The sequence below is a fragment of the Plodia interpunctella genome, chromosome 23 (assembly GCF_027563975.2).
Source record: "Plodia interpunctella isolate USDA-ARS_2022_Savannah chromosome 23, ilPloInte3.2, whole genome shotgun sequence".
NCBI lineage: Eukaryota > Metazoa > Arthropoda > Insecta > Lepidoptera > Pyralidae > Plodia > Plodia interpunctella.
The window spans coordinates 1,905,532-1,921,153 of record NC_071316.1 but is presented as its reverse complement, the minus strand read 5'-3'; the positions used below and the strand labels follow the sequence as shown (position 1 = coordinate 1,921,153).

Below are 15,622 nucleotides of genomic sequence, written 5' to 3'. Positions count from 1 at the left end.
TTTAGCCCATAAAGATGAGCAGTAAAAAAATCTTGTTAAACGGGCTCCCCCAGCGTTCATTTTTCTTAATAGAGCCATAATGCCCCGTCCTGTTACAATTTTGCCAAATGGACTGTACTTTTTTTAAGCTTGTAATTTTTGTCGCCAATTTGTTCCTGAATGGGACAGATTTTTTTTTAAAAAAGATGTTTTTTTTTTTTCTAATTAAGTAACAAGTTTTTTGACTAAAGAAAAATTGTTTCAATGTTTATAAAATACAGTACTATACATTTTTTTAACGTGAATTTAACCTACTAGCTATTCATTTATTGATTAACGACGGATCACCTTAACATATTATAAAATTCAGAATGATAGTTCCATTATATATCAAATTTTACCCTAAGAACGGGCCGGCATCATTTCACATTAAAAACATAAATTCTTTGCAATTTCTTAGTTGCGTGCCACTACTAGTTCCACTTTCTACCACGCGTGAAAGGGCTATAGTGGCAGGCAAGTTTATGGCAACACTTTTTCGGGTAATTAACGAATTTCTTATCTGAAAACCGCTATGAGAAACAAGTTGTGTGTCCTAAAATGTTTTTACATTAATTATATAAAATATTTTTATAACGACTTCTATTGAACTTAATGTAAATAAGGAAGTAGTGTTTCAGACTAAAAATAAATATGAATTATATTTTTCATATCGAGTTTTTATGTTTTCCTTCCCTGAAAAGACATTAAATAATTAGCCAACTTTGTTATTCTTATTGTTTTTATGTCATTGTTGTGTCATACACGTGTTGGACTTATTGTTTGCGATGTGGAATCGTACACCGTCTTTTGTGGAGGTGAGATTTTATAGATATAGTCACGATATACATTACGAGTAACTTTACTCACATTACACAAATACAAATACAGCAAACGCTATAAATTACTTTCTTCTTCTTTATGAATATCGTGCTTCTCCTTCTCGGTCTACCTCTTCTTCTGCACTCGTCCGACTCGCAATAGAGAAAGACACGTGAGAAATATTTGCCTTTGCCTAGTAATGGGACCTGAAGACGCCATCTACAGGCTAAATAAAAAAATACATGAATATTCTAGAATTTTTTGTTTTTTTAATATATACATATATATATATAACAATGTATAATCAATTTACTCTACGTGAACTTACAAATATTTTTCTTAATTGGCATTACAGATAAATTTTAATATTATACGCTAAATATTTTTTAAAATATAGCTCAATGTATAAATTACAATGCGTACGTAAGTTTAAAAATATAAAAAAAAAACTATACAAATATTGCGTGCCAGTTTCCCGTGTCAGGCAGTGTACGGCTCGCGTGTTCCAAGTCGTTTCTTTGCAATCGCAGAACGAAGGGTTTTCAATAAATATAACTTGTATACTATATAAGATTGTACTAAGATTAAGCTATTTATACTCAGCTACCGAATATTGATAAAACGGGCCTTTAAATTCTTATGTGACTTATAGGCTTTGCATTGTGCTGTTGTGATAAAATATCTCTATTTCACAATATTAATTTGCAATATCAATCTTTTTTTGCCGTATTATATCAGACTATTATTAAATTAGTAGAGGCTGATACTTGCAGTAACAATGTACGTCAAAAATATTAAACGCAGTTATCAAAGTTGTCTTTAGGCCTTATCATCTCAAAAGTCTATATATAATATTTATTGTTCAAACAAAATACATACCTATTCGTATCTGTATAATGTCATTACAGGCATGCAATATTTTTGAAATTAGAACTTAAAACCTAATGCGTGTTTTTTTAAAATAATTATAATATCAGTTTTTCAAAATAAACCGCAATTATTATTTAAAAAAGAGAAACATTTCGGCCAGCCATGAATTTTTGAAATTGGAACTCATAACCCGCGTGTTCTTTTTTTTTTTCAATATTTATTGTCAGTTTTTCATGATAAACCTCAATTATTATTTAAAAAAGAGAAACATTCCGGCCAGTCTTGTATTTTTGAAATTGGAACTCAAAACCTGCGTGTTCACAATAAATAATGTTTGTTTTTCACGGTATTCCGCAATTTTGTTCGCTGTAAAATTATAGATTGCGGTTAACTAACACCACCCATACGTTTTAACATAACTGTTAGACTGAGTGCAATTTATGTGCTTTATGCTGGTTTAATTCTACAGAAAAGGGTTAAGATTAACGTTAATCCAAGATATGAATTTTATTATTATTGCCATCTGTGTCATATAAAATACGATTTTTGTAGACTTATTTTTCAATCAAATACGGAGGGATATTAAAGAAAATTCGCAACACTAAACTAACACTATTAAAGAAAAGCTTCGTCATTATATGAGCAACAACCTTCATCACAAAAAAAAATGCAGGAAAATGTATGTCCCAATATGCTTCATCTATATTGAACATTAAAATTTTAAAATTATGAAGTACCTACTTACTTACTGCAAAACTTTTGCCAATTGCGAAAATAAACCACATAAAGTTTTTCGTGACGAGATTGTAGGCTATGTCAAAGAAAGAACTCATATTTACCTAAAATTTTAATATTAAAACTTAATCATCAAGTATATAATAATAGTTACTAGCCGTTGCCCGCAGCTCTGCTTGCGGTAACCTATGATTTACAATATCCATTCCAAATTTCTTAAAAAACCTATATTCCTTTCGCATTTACATTTTATCGATATGTACCAAGAGCTGTATTTAAGTACCACTAGTCTTTTTCACAAATTATACTGCTAAAAACTACTGAATAGTAGTAATTATTACTATATATTTTTGACAAAGATGCCATATACTTCTTTAAAGATATTACTAATTCAGAGCGATTATCTAGCAAGCCTGTACGGCGTGTGGTTCCGCCCTAGAATAGGACCAATGCAAATCCTTCCGTGGCTGTCATTCGAGAAAACTAAGGGACACATGGCCTCGGCATGATAGGCTACAATAGCATTCCCAAGGGGAGTTCACGTCAGGCCGGTTATAAAATCATCTTCAAAATGTATTTTCTCTTCGTATTAGCCCCAAACTGAACCGGGACATGCAGAGACGATAAAGAAGAACTAATCCTGACCAACCTCACTAGCTTACAATAGAAACATCTTCAAAAAAAAAACTAAATTGTTACAGATCTTCATGCACAAGAACGCAATGCAAATGCACGCGCGGGAGCTGCAGAGGGGGCTCGGGGGGGAGGTGAAGCCCCACCAGTGCCAGCAGTGCCTCAAGTCCTTCAGCTCCAACCACCAGCTCGTCCAGCATATCAGGGTGCACACTGGAGAGAAACCATACAAATGTTCGTATTGCGACAGGAGATTCAAACAGCTCAGCCACGTGCAACAGCACACGAGATTGCATACAGGTTAGTGGTTCATTTTATTCTTTCTTTCGGTGGTGGTGTAATGGTTAAGACGCCCGCCTGGGCATCGAAAGGTCCTAGTTTCGAATCCTACTTGTACCACATGAATTTGTATACCAATCTGATCTCATGTATAGTAGTTTTCATTGACCACCACTTGCTTCCGGTGAAGGAAAACATCGTGAGGAAACCTGCACACTGGTTTATTATTAACTTGTGTGTGAAATGGAGAAGGCAATGGCAAACTACGCCATTAATAATGCCAAGTTGTTGTGTGTGTTTCATTCCACATAATAACCACGACCCTCTGCCATGAGGAATACGACTATGAAGAAGAAGTATGCAACGATGGTTCTATAAAATTACTCCTAAACTAATATACCACGGATGAAGTTTTCACTCACAGGAAACTTCTTGAATAATATACCTAATAGTCCCTTTTGAGAATTTTCTACACTAGTACCAGTTGGGTGTAATCGATTACATTCGTAACCACGGTTCTATCTATCCCGTAATCGACGAAACGTGATTCAGAATCTCAATTTCACCTATTCTTCTTCATATTGAATGTGTAATTTGCCAGATTTTATTCAAGTCGCCTAAAGGCATCTGACATGACTTATACCACCTACCGACGTAAACCTGGCAAGTTTAAGTTATTTATTTATTTAAACTTTATTACATAAAAATATTTTTATAGTACTAAGTGGGCTTAATACTTAAAAGCATTAATCTAATAATAAACCATTGGGACATACAGACAATGGTATGGGGTACAAAGAATAATGATAATAAAAGAATAACGGCCCTTACATAAATTACGAGTTTCGTTTTACTGTTTCAAAGTGATGTTTGTCTAGTTTTTGAAGCGCTAACTTCATATTTTAAGTGATCTACCAAACAATTTGCAGACAGCTGTACTATAAATATGTACATAGTGTAAAACTTTCTATTTTCTCTATATACCATTTAAAATATATTTCAACACTATAGGCCCAATATACACTCACATTACCATAACACTATCCCAATACATCACGTCCACAGACTCATACAAATTCATCAAAACTACGCCACATTAACACCAACATGAAAATAAACTCGACATCGTAAACGGAAGAGCTCAGAACGTCCATCAGCCAAATTTAAATACAGAACCATAAAGCAACGTTCCGAAAACAAAAATAAATCTAGCATTCCCACCAGCCAGCATACCGCAAAAATTCTCAATTCAAACTTTTATAATTAAAACTACGTGCCACCATTGGCCGGCGATTTCCCGGGAAAAAAATCAACTAGCCGTATACGTGAAAAGAAGAAAAAAAATCGGCCAATGAACGCGCGCCGATTTGTTACTGGCCAATGAGAGGCCGGCTGCCGTACGTTCTACGTGGGTTAGAAAAAAAATTCACGTGTTTTTCCACGTTCAAACTAGCCAATAGAGAACGCAGCGCCTCATTGCTATGCGCATTATTTATAATTCATTCATTTTATTTGGAATTTTTAAATGTTCTCGCTTGGGTGATTAAGTTTTTATGCTATGTATTATTCATATTTAGTGTGTTAATTATAAACGATCTCAGTTATCGTTGGCTACTATTACGGTTAAACAAATAGATCTAAGATTAACTACAATGTTTTGTGGTTACTTCGAATTTTGTAACTTTTGTTGATATACACGAAAATTTAAATTACTTTACTTAATATACTTATTGAATTGTTTATATATTCTGAACGGATTTTTGGACAAGAAAAATAAGATAATCGAACTGATTTATAATTTGGTTAAGAACTTATTTTTTTCCAATCGCAAAATTTGCTCGTAGTTAAATTGACCGAGAACTACATACTACCATACTTATTACAATTACGATAAATGCTGTTATTAATTTTTATTACGTATGATTACCATCACTATGTATTTATTCTAATAACTCAAGTTTTATTATAATGACTTGATGTCTCAACGAAATCGTCAATAAATCACTGTTTAAATTGCAAATTAAATTATAGAAAAAAAACACTAAAATGCCAATAATATTTCGCTATTTGTATAATTTATCGTTTTCATTCGCCCAAAGTAAGAAAAAATACATAAATAATACATTTTAGCTTAACATTTATTGTGCATCAATGGATTTGGACATTGACATTCTAAATTTAAATACTTATGAATAAAGAGGAACCATAAAGTACTTACGCTTTTAGTTTGGTCGGCCATCGTTAATAACCTTGATTGCACCTGGCAATCTATATTTGAATCGTTTTAAAATAAAATTTGCACAGAAACAATTTTGATAAATAGCACATTCAAATCTGCTATCATTAATTAAAAATTTATAATCTAATCATAATGATAAAATTAAATAAATTAAAATACTTATAAAATATACACGATTTGCACCCTTCAGTGTTACAGGTCATTAAGTAAATCAACAGTCACCAAACGTGTTAAAATTCCCACGTTTTTTCAACACTGGCGAAGGAATAGACACAATAATTACTGGCAACTATTACCAATAATTAGTTTTTTAATTGTCATAATTACAGACTAGCCGGCTACACATGACAGGCTGCGGTCGGTTATAGTCAATGCAATTTTTATTCTGTTGACTTATGTCGTACTAGCTGTTAGCTCAGAATTCCAAATTCAAAATTTTAATATTGACTGGTTTAGATTTCTTTTTTTTTGTATCGTGTTTTGTTTTACATTATCGTTAATAAACCAGACGCCTCATTAACAAGAAGTCTTTTTTTAATTAGTTATACCAAACTGGGTTGAGCATATATTTTTACAAGTACTTACTTAATATATACTCCTGAAACTCAAATATATTAATTATTTAGTAAGTACATTACGGTAGATGACATTTCTTAAAATGTCTCTAAAATCGACATGTTATTTCGCGACTTTAATCAAATCAGAATACATGACTATTGTTCTATTTTCAAATGTAATAATTAGATTACCGCATTTTTTGCGCCCCATAATGTATTTACCATCAAAGAGAAAAAGTTTATATTTATTTTATACGTGGTGTTCCATTTTCAAAAACAAATAATCCTAATAGACCGGTAGGCGGATGAAAAACACCCAATCAATTTATTTCAATTCCGAATTCCTTTGCATAACAATAGCGAACAAAAAGCAATGCAGTAACTTCGGATTTTCTTATTTCCTTGCAAAAACACTTGGACCGGAGTTTTGGGCACATAATGTTCTGTTGTTTTAATGTTTCGGGGAATGTAATTAAGTTAGAAGTATTACCTGTTTTGGGGTGTAAGTGGGTTCTTTAAGGCGACATAACGACTTTTTTATTTGGCAATATTTAGACCATTGCTGTTATACTTTAAGCAAGATTATTGTGCGCTTTCACTAAAACGGTTAAGAATTTTAATAACTACCAGGTGAAGGACGTCGAAGCTCCTTTTATTCCGTATTCCGACGAAATGTTATTTATATGTATTATTCTGTATTTTATTGTCTATGTATTCTAATTTCTATATAACTTGTAGTATCTAAATACCAAATGATTAGTTCAGACCCGATTGAGTGACAAATGGAAAAACTATTATTGAACAAAAAGTATATAATATGCCTAAATAATAATGAATTTCCAGAATGCCATAGTTCCTTGTGAAAGTTTCGCAATCTGAAAGTAACGTGGGAGGAAATTCTGTGCGAAGGTTACAACTCACATCAACTTCACATCTTTCTGTCCGAATTCATTGCAAATTCACCACTATTATCGTGGTATAAAGGTTCATGTAGGGTAGCCTGATAAGCAGTTGAATGTACGTTCTTGGCACAGAGGTGTGAAGACAAATTCCTTAATAAGTAATATGGTACGATAAAACAGCTCAGGATACCCCTAAGTTCATTATGTTTAGTTTAAGAATATAGTTTTTAAGCGCATATCTTATCAACTTAGTAGATATTTATATAAAGATAGTATGTAGTTAAGCTGTCGTTAAGAGCTCAAGCACTTAGTTTTATGCAATTTTTGACATCAATATGCGATGTTATATGATTCTGAGCTGAATAAGGAGTGTTAAATTTTAATCAATAATACCGTTTCCATGGAATTCGGAGTTCCGAAAACTTTTTTTCAATCTGGCCAGTCATGATTCTAAAAAAGAAAAAGAGTTCACATTTATTAAATTAGCATAGATTAAAATTGATTTAAAAAAGGAACATCAAAAGTCGAGTAAAAAAAATCACAGGTGGACCGGTAAGTTAGCTACGTTGGAAACTCGATATTAAACTTTGTGAAGTTCAGGCGAAAAATTCACAGAAACGAACAAAGGCTGTCAAGACTCAAGGAGAGATATTTTAATAATTTTCCAAGCTTTTTCCCTTTTCTAACTGCGCTGCGAAGTTTTTTTATTAACACGATGAAATGAATTTCTCTTTGGTCCGCGTTTACTTTATATCCTTTGTTTTGAAATATGTTTTTTTTGTTATACTTTTTTTTATATTGTCTCTGGTCAAAAACACTTAAGATTTAAAATACTTAAGATATAAAATACTTAAGACTTAAATAATATAGGTTACGTCGTGTGCGTTTCTGTATATAATTTCATATATCATTAATATAGGTTTAGACTAATTTTAATTATCTGAAATAAATATAATTTATTTACTTTAATATCAACGAAAGAAATTTCCACTGAAAATTATAAATTTCTACAAAATCCAGTTGTAAAAGTTTGACTGTACGCTCTTAAATTTTCGATCGATTCAAATATAACAGATCGTATAGCATCTCCTTCTCTCATCTGAGCGTATTCTCGGTTACTTTCGCGGCCATAAAGCGTCGAAGCCCAGGGTACGCTTTCCAAATTTTTCTTGATTACTTCGCACGATCTTCGGTATCCTTAATTGTCAGACCATAGACATCGTCTATGGACAAATAGCCTATTAAACTCGTAACATTTCTAGCAAAATGAACGAGCGAGTATAATAACCAATTTCTGTATATGTGTTTTATATATTTTTAAATGAATGCCCTTAAGTCGGGTTAAAGTCTCGGTAACTAATTTCAGTATTGCTAAATTAAGCATTTTATAGAAGTATACTTTCTCAGAAGTGATATTTTCGAAATTATAGAGAGTTTTATCATCGGCTTATTCATGAAATATATTTCGTTCGAAATCGCCATAAACTTGTAATATTTTTTTTATAACTCAATGTCTCAATGTATTTGTTGCAAATAAATGATTGTTCCAATTTCAAAATTGTTCCAGAGATCAATTTTTCAAAACAAAAATCTAAACTTTTAGATTTTTTTTTTCAATAACGTGTTAAGTTAGTAAATGTACAGGTTTATTGTAATACAAGTACAACTAAATAACACAATTACAAACAGTTTCACCGCACATACCAGCGTGGGGTTCACGCAATTATGTATTTACTATATGTATATGTGCAGTTGAGAGTAAGGGGGGTGTCAGCGCGGGGGGAGCGGGCGCGGGATAGTGAAAATCAATAGAATCATTGCACCACCTCGATGATTGCAACGCAAAAGCATCCCGGCTCTTCGGCTATATTATTACACAGATTATAAAACATTTAAAATGGCTATGTAACTGGCCAGTGGGTTACATCGATTGAATAAGTCGCAAAAAAATAGGAATGTAAGATTTCGTTTTTAAATTGAGAATGTATAAGGGTTTATTGTTACTAAAAAAATGGACTTATGGTCTGACTAAATTTTAATATTAATTATTATTAAACGTCGTCGGTCTTTTGTCTAATACATATACAACATCGGCTGAAAATTTTCAAATAATGTCTTCCTAACAATGAGGTCGGAACAACCTAAAGTAAAAAAGAAGAGACAAAGAATAATTAGAAGAAAGAAGAACATTTATATTCAAATCGTTTTTGTACCAATAGGTATAGAAATTCTAGCGGCGTGTGGTTCCCGCCCTAGAATAAAACCACACCATACTCTAGGATTTGATGTTTTTTTAGAACCTGCGCTTGGTAGCGTCACAGCCATGAATACAACTGGCAACACAAGGATAAGAGAGAGGTATGGATGCCCATGCAAAATTGCCCATATTTTTATGGATGGTGGTACTGGTAGTGCTTACATGAAAACTATATTATTTCCTTTAAATTTTAACAAATGTTACGAGCAAATAAACGTTAATTTCGTCGGTTTTATTGCGGTTTCAGTTTTGGACGTTAATGTTGCAAACATTCGCACGAATTGAATTAAACAAATTAGGAGGTGACACACCCCTTGCTCACTGACCACCTAGGTGTTAATGATACGCGAGACCAACAATCACTACATTGTATAAAACAAAGTCGCTTACGCTGTCTGTCCTTATGTATGGTTAGATCTTTAAAACTACGCAAAATGTCTTGTTCATTTAGCTTCGCTAGCTCCTTGTCATAAGTTTTGTATTAATGTCCCTAAACATGACTCATACATCTGTATATTATCATACATATAGGTTCTTAATCTACGCTACGTAGCCATATTTTAATATTTCTTCCACCGTTTTGCGAAATCAAAAGGGGCTCGTCTAAATCATTGCCGTTTTAAAATTCCCCAAAAAATAACCTCAAGTAAAGGGGATAATGAGTAGAGTTCCTCGGGGAATAGGTTGTAATCGGAACACGTAATCCATCTTAAGGTTTTAAATTTTTTTAATGGAAAAATTTTGGCCCCACAATAGAAATCCGCTCCATTGGGACAAGGGTCTTATATATTAACGCCCTTATGTAAAATTGTATTTTAAGTTTTCTACTTACATCAATATGCTCTATCGATTCAGTGTTCCCCGTTAATACGTGAAAATCTCAACCTACCGTTAAACTGTCATGTTCATTCTTATTATAAACAAAAAAAAAAAAACAAATTCAAAATATCGAATGAAACGACCTCGAAACAACAAATTTTAGTTTTTTATTTTCTGAGAATTAATTTCGAATGAAACAAAACCTGCCAGTGCTCTAAATTTGTGTTCCTTTTTTGAAATTGGAAAAAACATAACCAAGTAAATAAAATAGGCAATGGAAGCATTAATTTCCACGATTGGTTGGGAGGGGGCCGGTTATCTTTTTCCGTCACTTTTTTTTTCCATTTTCCATCTTTGGGACGCCCTCGAGAAAAAGGGGCACAATTGTATAGAGCACACAAAATGATTTGATACTTTCTTGTATATATTTTGCGATCCTATAATATAACATAATATTGTAATTGAGAAGAAAGTTAAGTTATCATAATATTATACATATTTTAATAACTTAGTTCGGATTTGCTAGGTCGCTAAACGGTTGGTGGGTGAATTTGAATCAAATTGGGTATGAATATTACACAATACAAGCAAACGAAATATTACAGATACACACAAGCAATATGTGGTACGTTATTCTGAAACCGAAACCTGACGCCACGTAACAGATTGAGAGAAATAGGCCAGACATTTCTCAATTAATTGCTTTGGTTATAATACTATGTGAATGAAATTAATTTGATTCCCAATTACTTTAAATATTATATTCTTTTAAAAATAGCAAATAATAGTTAATTCATAAATATACATATATATTCGTTTTGGGCACTTTTTGCTCCTTTCCACTTTTGTAATTAGAAAATGGTAGGTACTAAATTTTATAGATCTTAGAATCTAATTATTGGATAAATTTGTAGTTTCATCCGGTATAACCGCTAAAAAAAAGAAATAATTAATTTCGATATGACATAAAATATTATTATATGAACCTTTTTTATTAAGTCAATTAAATAAGATTTTATTGAAGAAAGTATCAAGACTCCAATAGTTTGGGTGTCACGCACGCGTGCTTTTTAAATAATTTTGAAAACAATAGTCATATACTTATATTAATAATAAAAATTCGAGCCATGAATTTATTTCACTTATTATTATTTTCAAAAGTATCAAGATGCTGTGGTCGCAGCCCAGAGGCTGTTTGCGGAAGGCGAGATGGAAAAAAGGTTGTTTCGGCCGATCGGAGTTTATTTCATTTCGCGATGTTTGCTTTCAAATTAGTGCGCGTCGGCGCCTCCGGTACTACGATTCGGTTCGCGTTTTTATCGAAAAAAAGCAATTAAAAACATTTATATATAAAAAAAAAAATTAAAAAAATACGTTTACAAAAAAAACTTTCCAATTGGTGCGCGCCGTCGGCGCCTCCAGTTATGCAATTCTGTTTGCGTTACTATTGAAAAAAAAAAATTAAAAAAAAAAAACATTCACTACAAAAGCTTTCAAATAGGCGCGGGTCGGTAAAAAAAAATAATTAAAAGAAAATTAATTTAATTCTGATCGAGTTGTCGATGTCGCACGCAGATACACAAAAACGCCAAACTCATTCGCATCAGGGTTAAATCATACAAAATTTTTAGTTTTAGTTTAATCGTTTAATGGGATCATGAAACTAATAGACTTTTATTTTAGTCGGTTAAACGTTTCAAGTTTAAAGTTGTTACTTTCTAATGCAAGATAAACCAAAGGTTAAGGAAAGGTTAACCCCACCTTAAAAATGGTAACTCGCCCATAAAGTTTTCTTAAAATTAATTTCAAGTGTTATTCTTATGATTTTTGTTAGATAACACCGCAAAGTTTCATGTTTTTGGGAAATGTTCAATTAAAATTTTATTCGTCAAACAATTTTGCATTTTGTTATGAAAAAATTTAAGTAAAATATTTATTTGATTGAATTTTTAACATTTTTTAAAATATATTTACTTGAAGTATTTTAAACTTTTTGGATCTAAACCTTATTTTATACACGCGTTCCAAACACTGAGAAATGATTTACATGAACTCAAAGCTTAATTTTTAAAAATATAAATATTTTAATAAAAATAAATACTTATGATATTAAAATTCATTATTACTATAGAATTTATATTATCTTAAAACTAGAATGTCAACGTATCAATATATATATATAGGTAAAGTAAGTGTATAAGTACGTGTAAAAACTAAAACTATTTAACAGTAATTAAAAAAAATCTTCAACCATATACCCACACCTCCCTTCCAAGGCCCCTACCACTCAAGTACTCGAATACTAATAGGAAAGGAATCACGACCCTCCCAGGAATCGAACCCCGGGCCCCAGATGTCGCTACGATTTTTGAGACGAAATGAGCTTTTGCCTAATTTATTTTTTGCCGCCTTCTTTCCGAGGGTAAATATTGACACACCTCCCGCGGAAGAATGTGGATATGCCCTCTGATATTTTCCGTAAAATCACAAGTTGACACTAGTGTTAGCAATTAACACTATAATAAAGAAGATTTATGTACCCAATCAAGTAATAATCAAGTAAAGTATCTAATGTAAAGAAGGACAAACAAACAAACATACCACACTTGCAATCTGCGACGCATAAGTTGAACTGAAATAGCGGCCGTCAGAGCATGCTTAATAGAGGCAAGAGTGTTATAAAGAAACTTTCCTGGTTATTTATATAGAAAAATATCGAGAATATTGAATTTTGCAGGTATAATCACCAGAAATCGTTTATTTCTAATTTTTGGGCGCCGTCTTGGTTCAACATATATGCCGGGCACTGTACACATTTATAATAAAAGTATGTCGATAAAGAAGATCAATTGGTTCTTTTCTCAAAACAGCTCCGTACACAATATTCTGCCGGCAATTGCTTCGGCCGGAACCAGTCAAAAGCGGCGTAGCCAGACATTTGTTTATATAAGATTTTTCTTTTGTATGGTAACTATGTAAAAGGATATTTGTAACATTTTAAACAGCTGTTAAATCAATAATCATACTCTCCTGTGGTATGATGTATTGGTTTTTGTTATTATTTAAAAACGTGATAAAATCGTATTGGTGGCGCTAGTGCGCGATGTAAATAATAAATATATTAGGACAAATCACACAGATTGAGCTAGCTCCAAAGTCAGTTCGAGACTTGTGTTATGGGATACTAACTCAACGATACTATATTTCATAACAAATACATATATAGATAAACATCCAAGATCCGGGCCAATCAGAAAAAGATCATTTTCCATCATGACCCGACCGAACCCGGGACCTCTCGGTTCAGAGGCAAGCACTTTACCGCTGCGCCACCGAAGTCGTCAAACCGATAGTTGACCGATAACCAAGCCAGAACTTTATCTGTAGGACGAGACGCGTCCACAGTAATCGAAAACCAACAAGACGCTATTTCAAGAAAGTCGTATCTACGTTTTTTGGACCGGACGCGCGGCCCAGTGATTAGGAAATTACATTGAGGGCGAAATTTCTTCTTTTTAGGCACGATTATTAAAACTCGACTAGGCATCGTCTCTTAATTGCCAAATTTTCTTATATCAGCCTTCCATTAAAATAAAATTTTAATATCAATACAATCGTCTAACTATCTAAGGTTATAAGATTGACAGCGAAGTCTAACAAGGTCCCGATTTACCCTTCTTGCACGGAACCCTAAAAATGGATACTTAAGACTTTGCTCTAAAGAAACAATGAAAAAACTGTAATTAGTTAAACCGAAACAAAACACCAAACGGAGCACAAACGTTACGCTAATTAAACCATTGAGAGTAAAAAAAAACAATAAAAAATTACTTTTATTATGTTCACAATGAAACGAATTAATTGATGATATTAATTATACCCTTTTTTGTTTTTCTTTCCAACCCTTGCCGAGATATTGTGCGCCATATGCTTTGTCCGGGGTGTTTCTTTTGCCTTTAAGACGTTTCTCACTGGCCAGTATTACCCATTCCATTTTGTCTATGACGTTTAAAATTCAACCGGAATTTCTATTTTCAAAATTATGATCGGTGGACAATCATTGAATTAAGTTTAGAACACAAGAAAGGTTTTTGTTTTTAAATTTTATACTATGCTTTTGAATATAATAAATTAATAATACAAATAATACTAACATTTATTATAAACTTTAATCTTAAAACATGGTATAAGTAAATACATATGAATAGCAACTTTAAATTAATTTCAATAGATACAATAGGTCCAGTTCCCATAAAAAAAAATACTTAGTTTTAATCGTATTCGAATCTTCCCGTTTCTTCTGCCATTTTCTACAGCAAAATAGCATATAAATTACGTTATTTTACGCTAATATGTGCTAAGTAACCGCCTAGTGTTGATATCTATTCTAACTAGTCTACGCGTGTCAAAACATTTACCCAAAAACACATTCATTAGCAGTCAACACCATATCTAAGACAATACATCACCAGTGTTGCCGTGTTAAGTACCTATTTAACGCTTTTTTTCCACCAACCATAGACTAGCCGGCACAACAAATCGAGGACACCATTTGTAAAACAAAGATGGCGGATTTTACATCACAATTAACAGAGTACAATGAGGAGACACGGGCGAAACAATATCGTTAGAGAAAAACAGGTTTCCTGCTTTTGAAATATGCAATACGCAAATGGATATTCTTGATTTAAATTTTCACACACTACGGTCGAGTAAAAAAATTGATCTTTAAAAAAAAAGTTTTCCTTTGGATTATTCCAGTTGTGATGATATAAAAATGTCAACAAAATCTGATAACGAAATGTAAAAATGAAAGTAAACGCATACATTGCTGTCATGTGGACTATTTTTTAATGCTTCAGTTAACAGCAATATTTATAAATAATCGTGGAATCGATATCGAAATCGATTCACAACAAAAACCAGCAACAGATGGCTCGATTGGCCCCGCTCATAAAGTTTATTCTTTTTTCCTTAACGTAATCTCCAAAAAGCCGGAACACGCTCATCAATATCCGAGTACTGATTTTTTACCGGGATTTTTGGTAACATCCGTGTGCAACAGATGCAAAGCGTATCCTTTTAAAATAAGTTTCGAATTGTAATAAAATATGATTTTTATTTGTCGATGCCTAACTGGGTTTAAAAACATCTTAACAAATTTCAAACAAAAGACAATAAAAAAACAAAGGACATTATAATCATGACACAATTCATTCAAAAATGGAATTCCACAAACTGACGCGAACATGCAAACTCGCTCTCGTTCTGTTTTCAAATCCCCCGTCTTTTGTTTTTTTCTACTCCCAACTTGCTACTTAAAGCGTTTCTTTCATTCAGCCAGTTTCTTTAATTAGCAACAAAGAATAGGATTGCGTGTTTCAAACTTTTCAAATTTAATTATGAGACAAAAAGAGTAATGTGTTCTGTATTTAAATTTGTATACATTTTTCGGGTCTCACGCTAAGTGTGGAATAAAGGACTGCGATTA

The 15,622-nt window shown here is 32.5% G+C and overlaps 1 protein-coding gene across 22 annotated transcripts in view; it reads left to right on the top strand.

Moving 5' to 3' along the window:
- dati (datilografo) overlaps positions 1 to 15,622 on the top strand; it is a 100,484-nt gene that overhangs the window by 67,082 nt on the left and 17,780 nt on the right. For all 22 annotated transcript variants that reach the window (XM_053763091.1, XM_053763080.1, XM_053763087.1 and 19 more), the window contains one exon: positions 3,147 to 3,378. In XM_053763091.1, the coding sequence (XP_053619066.1) occupies positions 3,147 to 3,378 (232 nt within the window). The remainder of the gene's footprint in view (positions 1 to 3,146; positions 3,379 to 15,622) is intronic.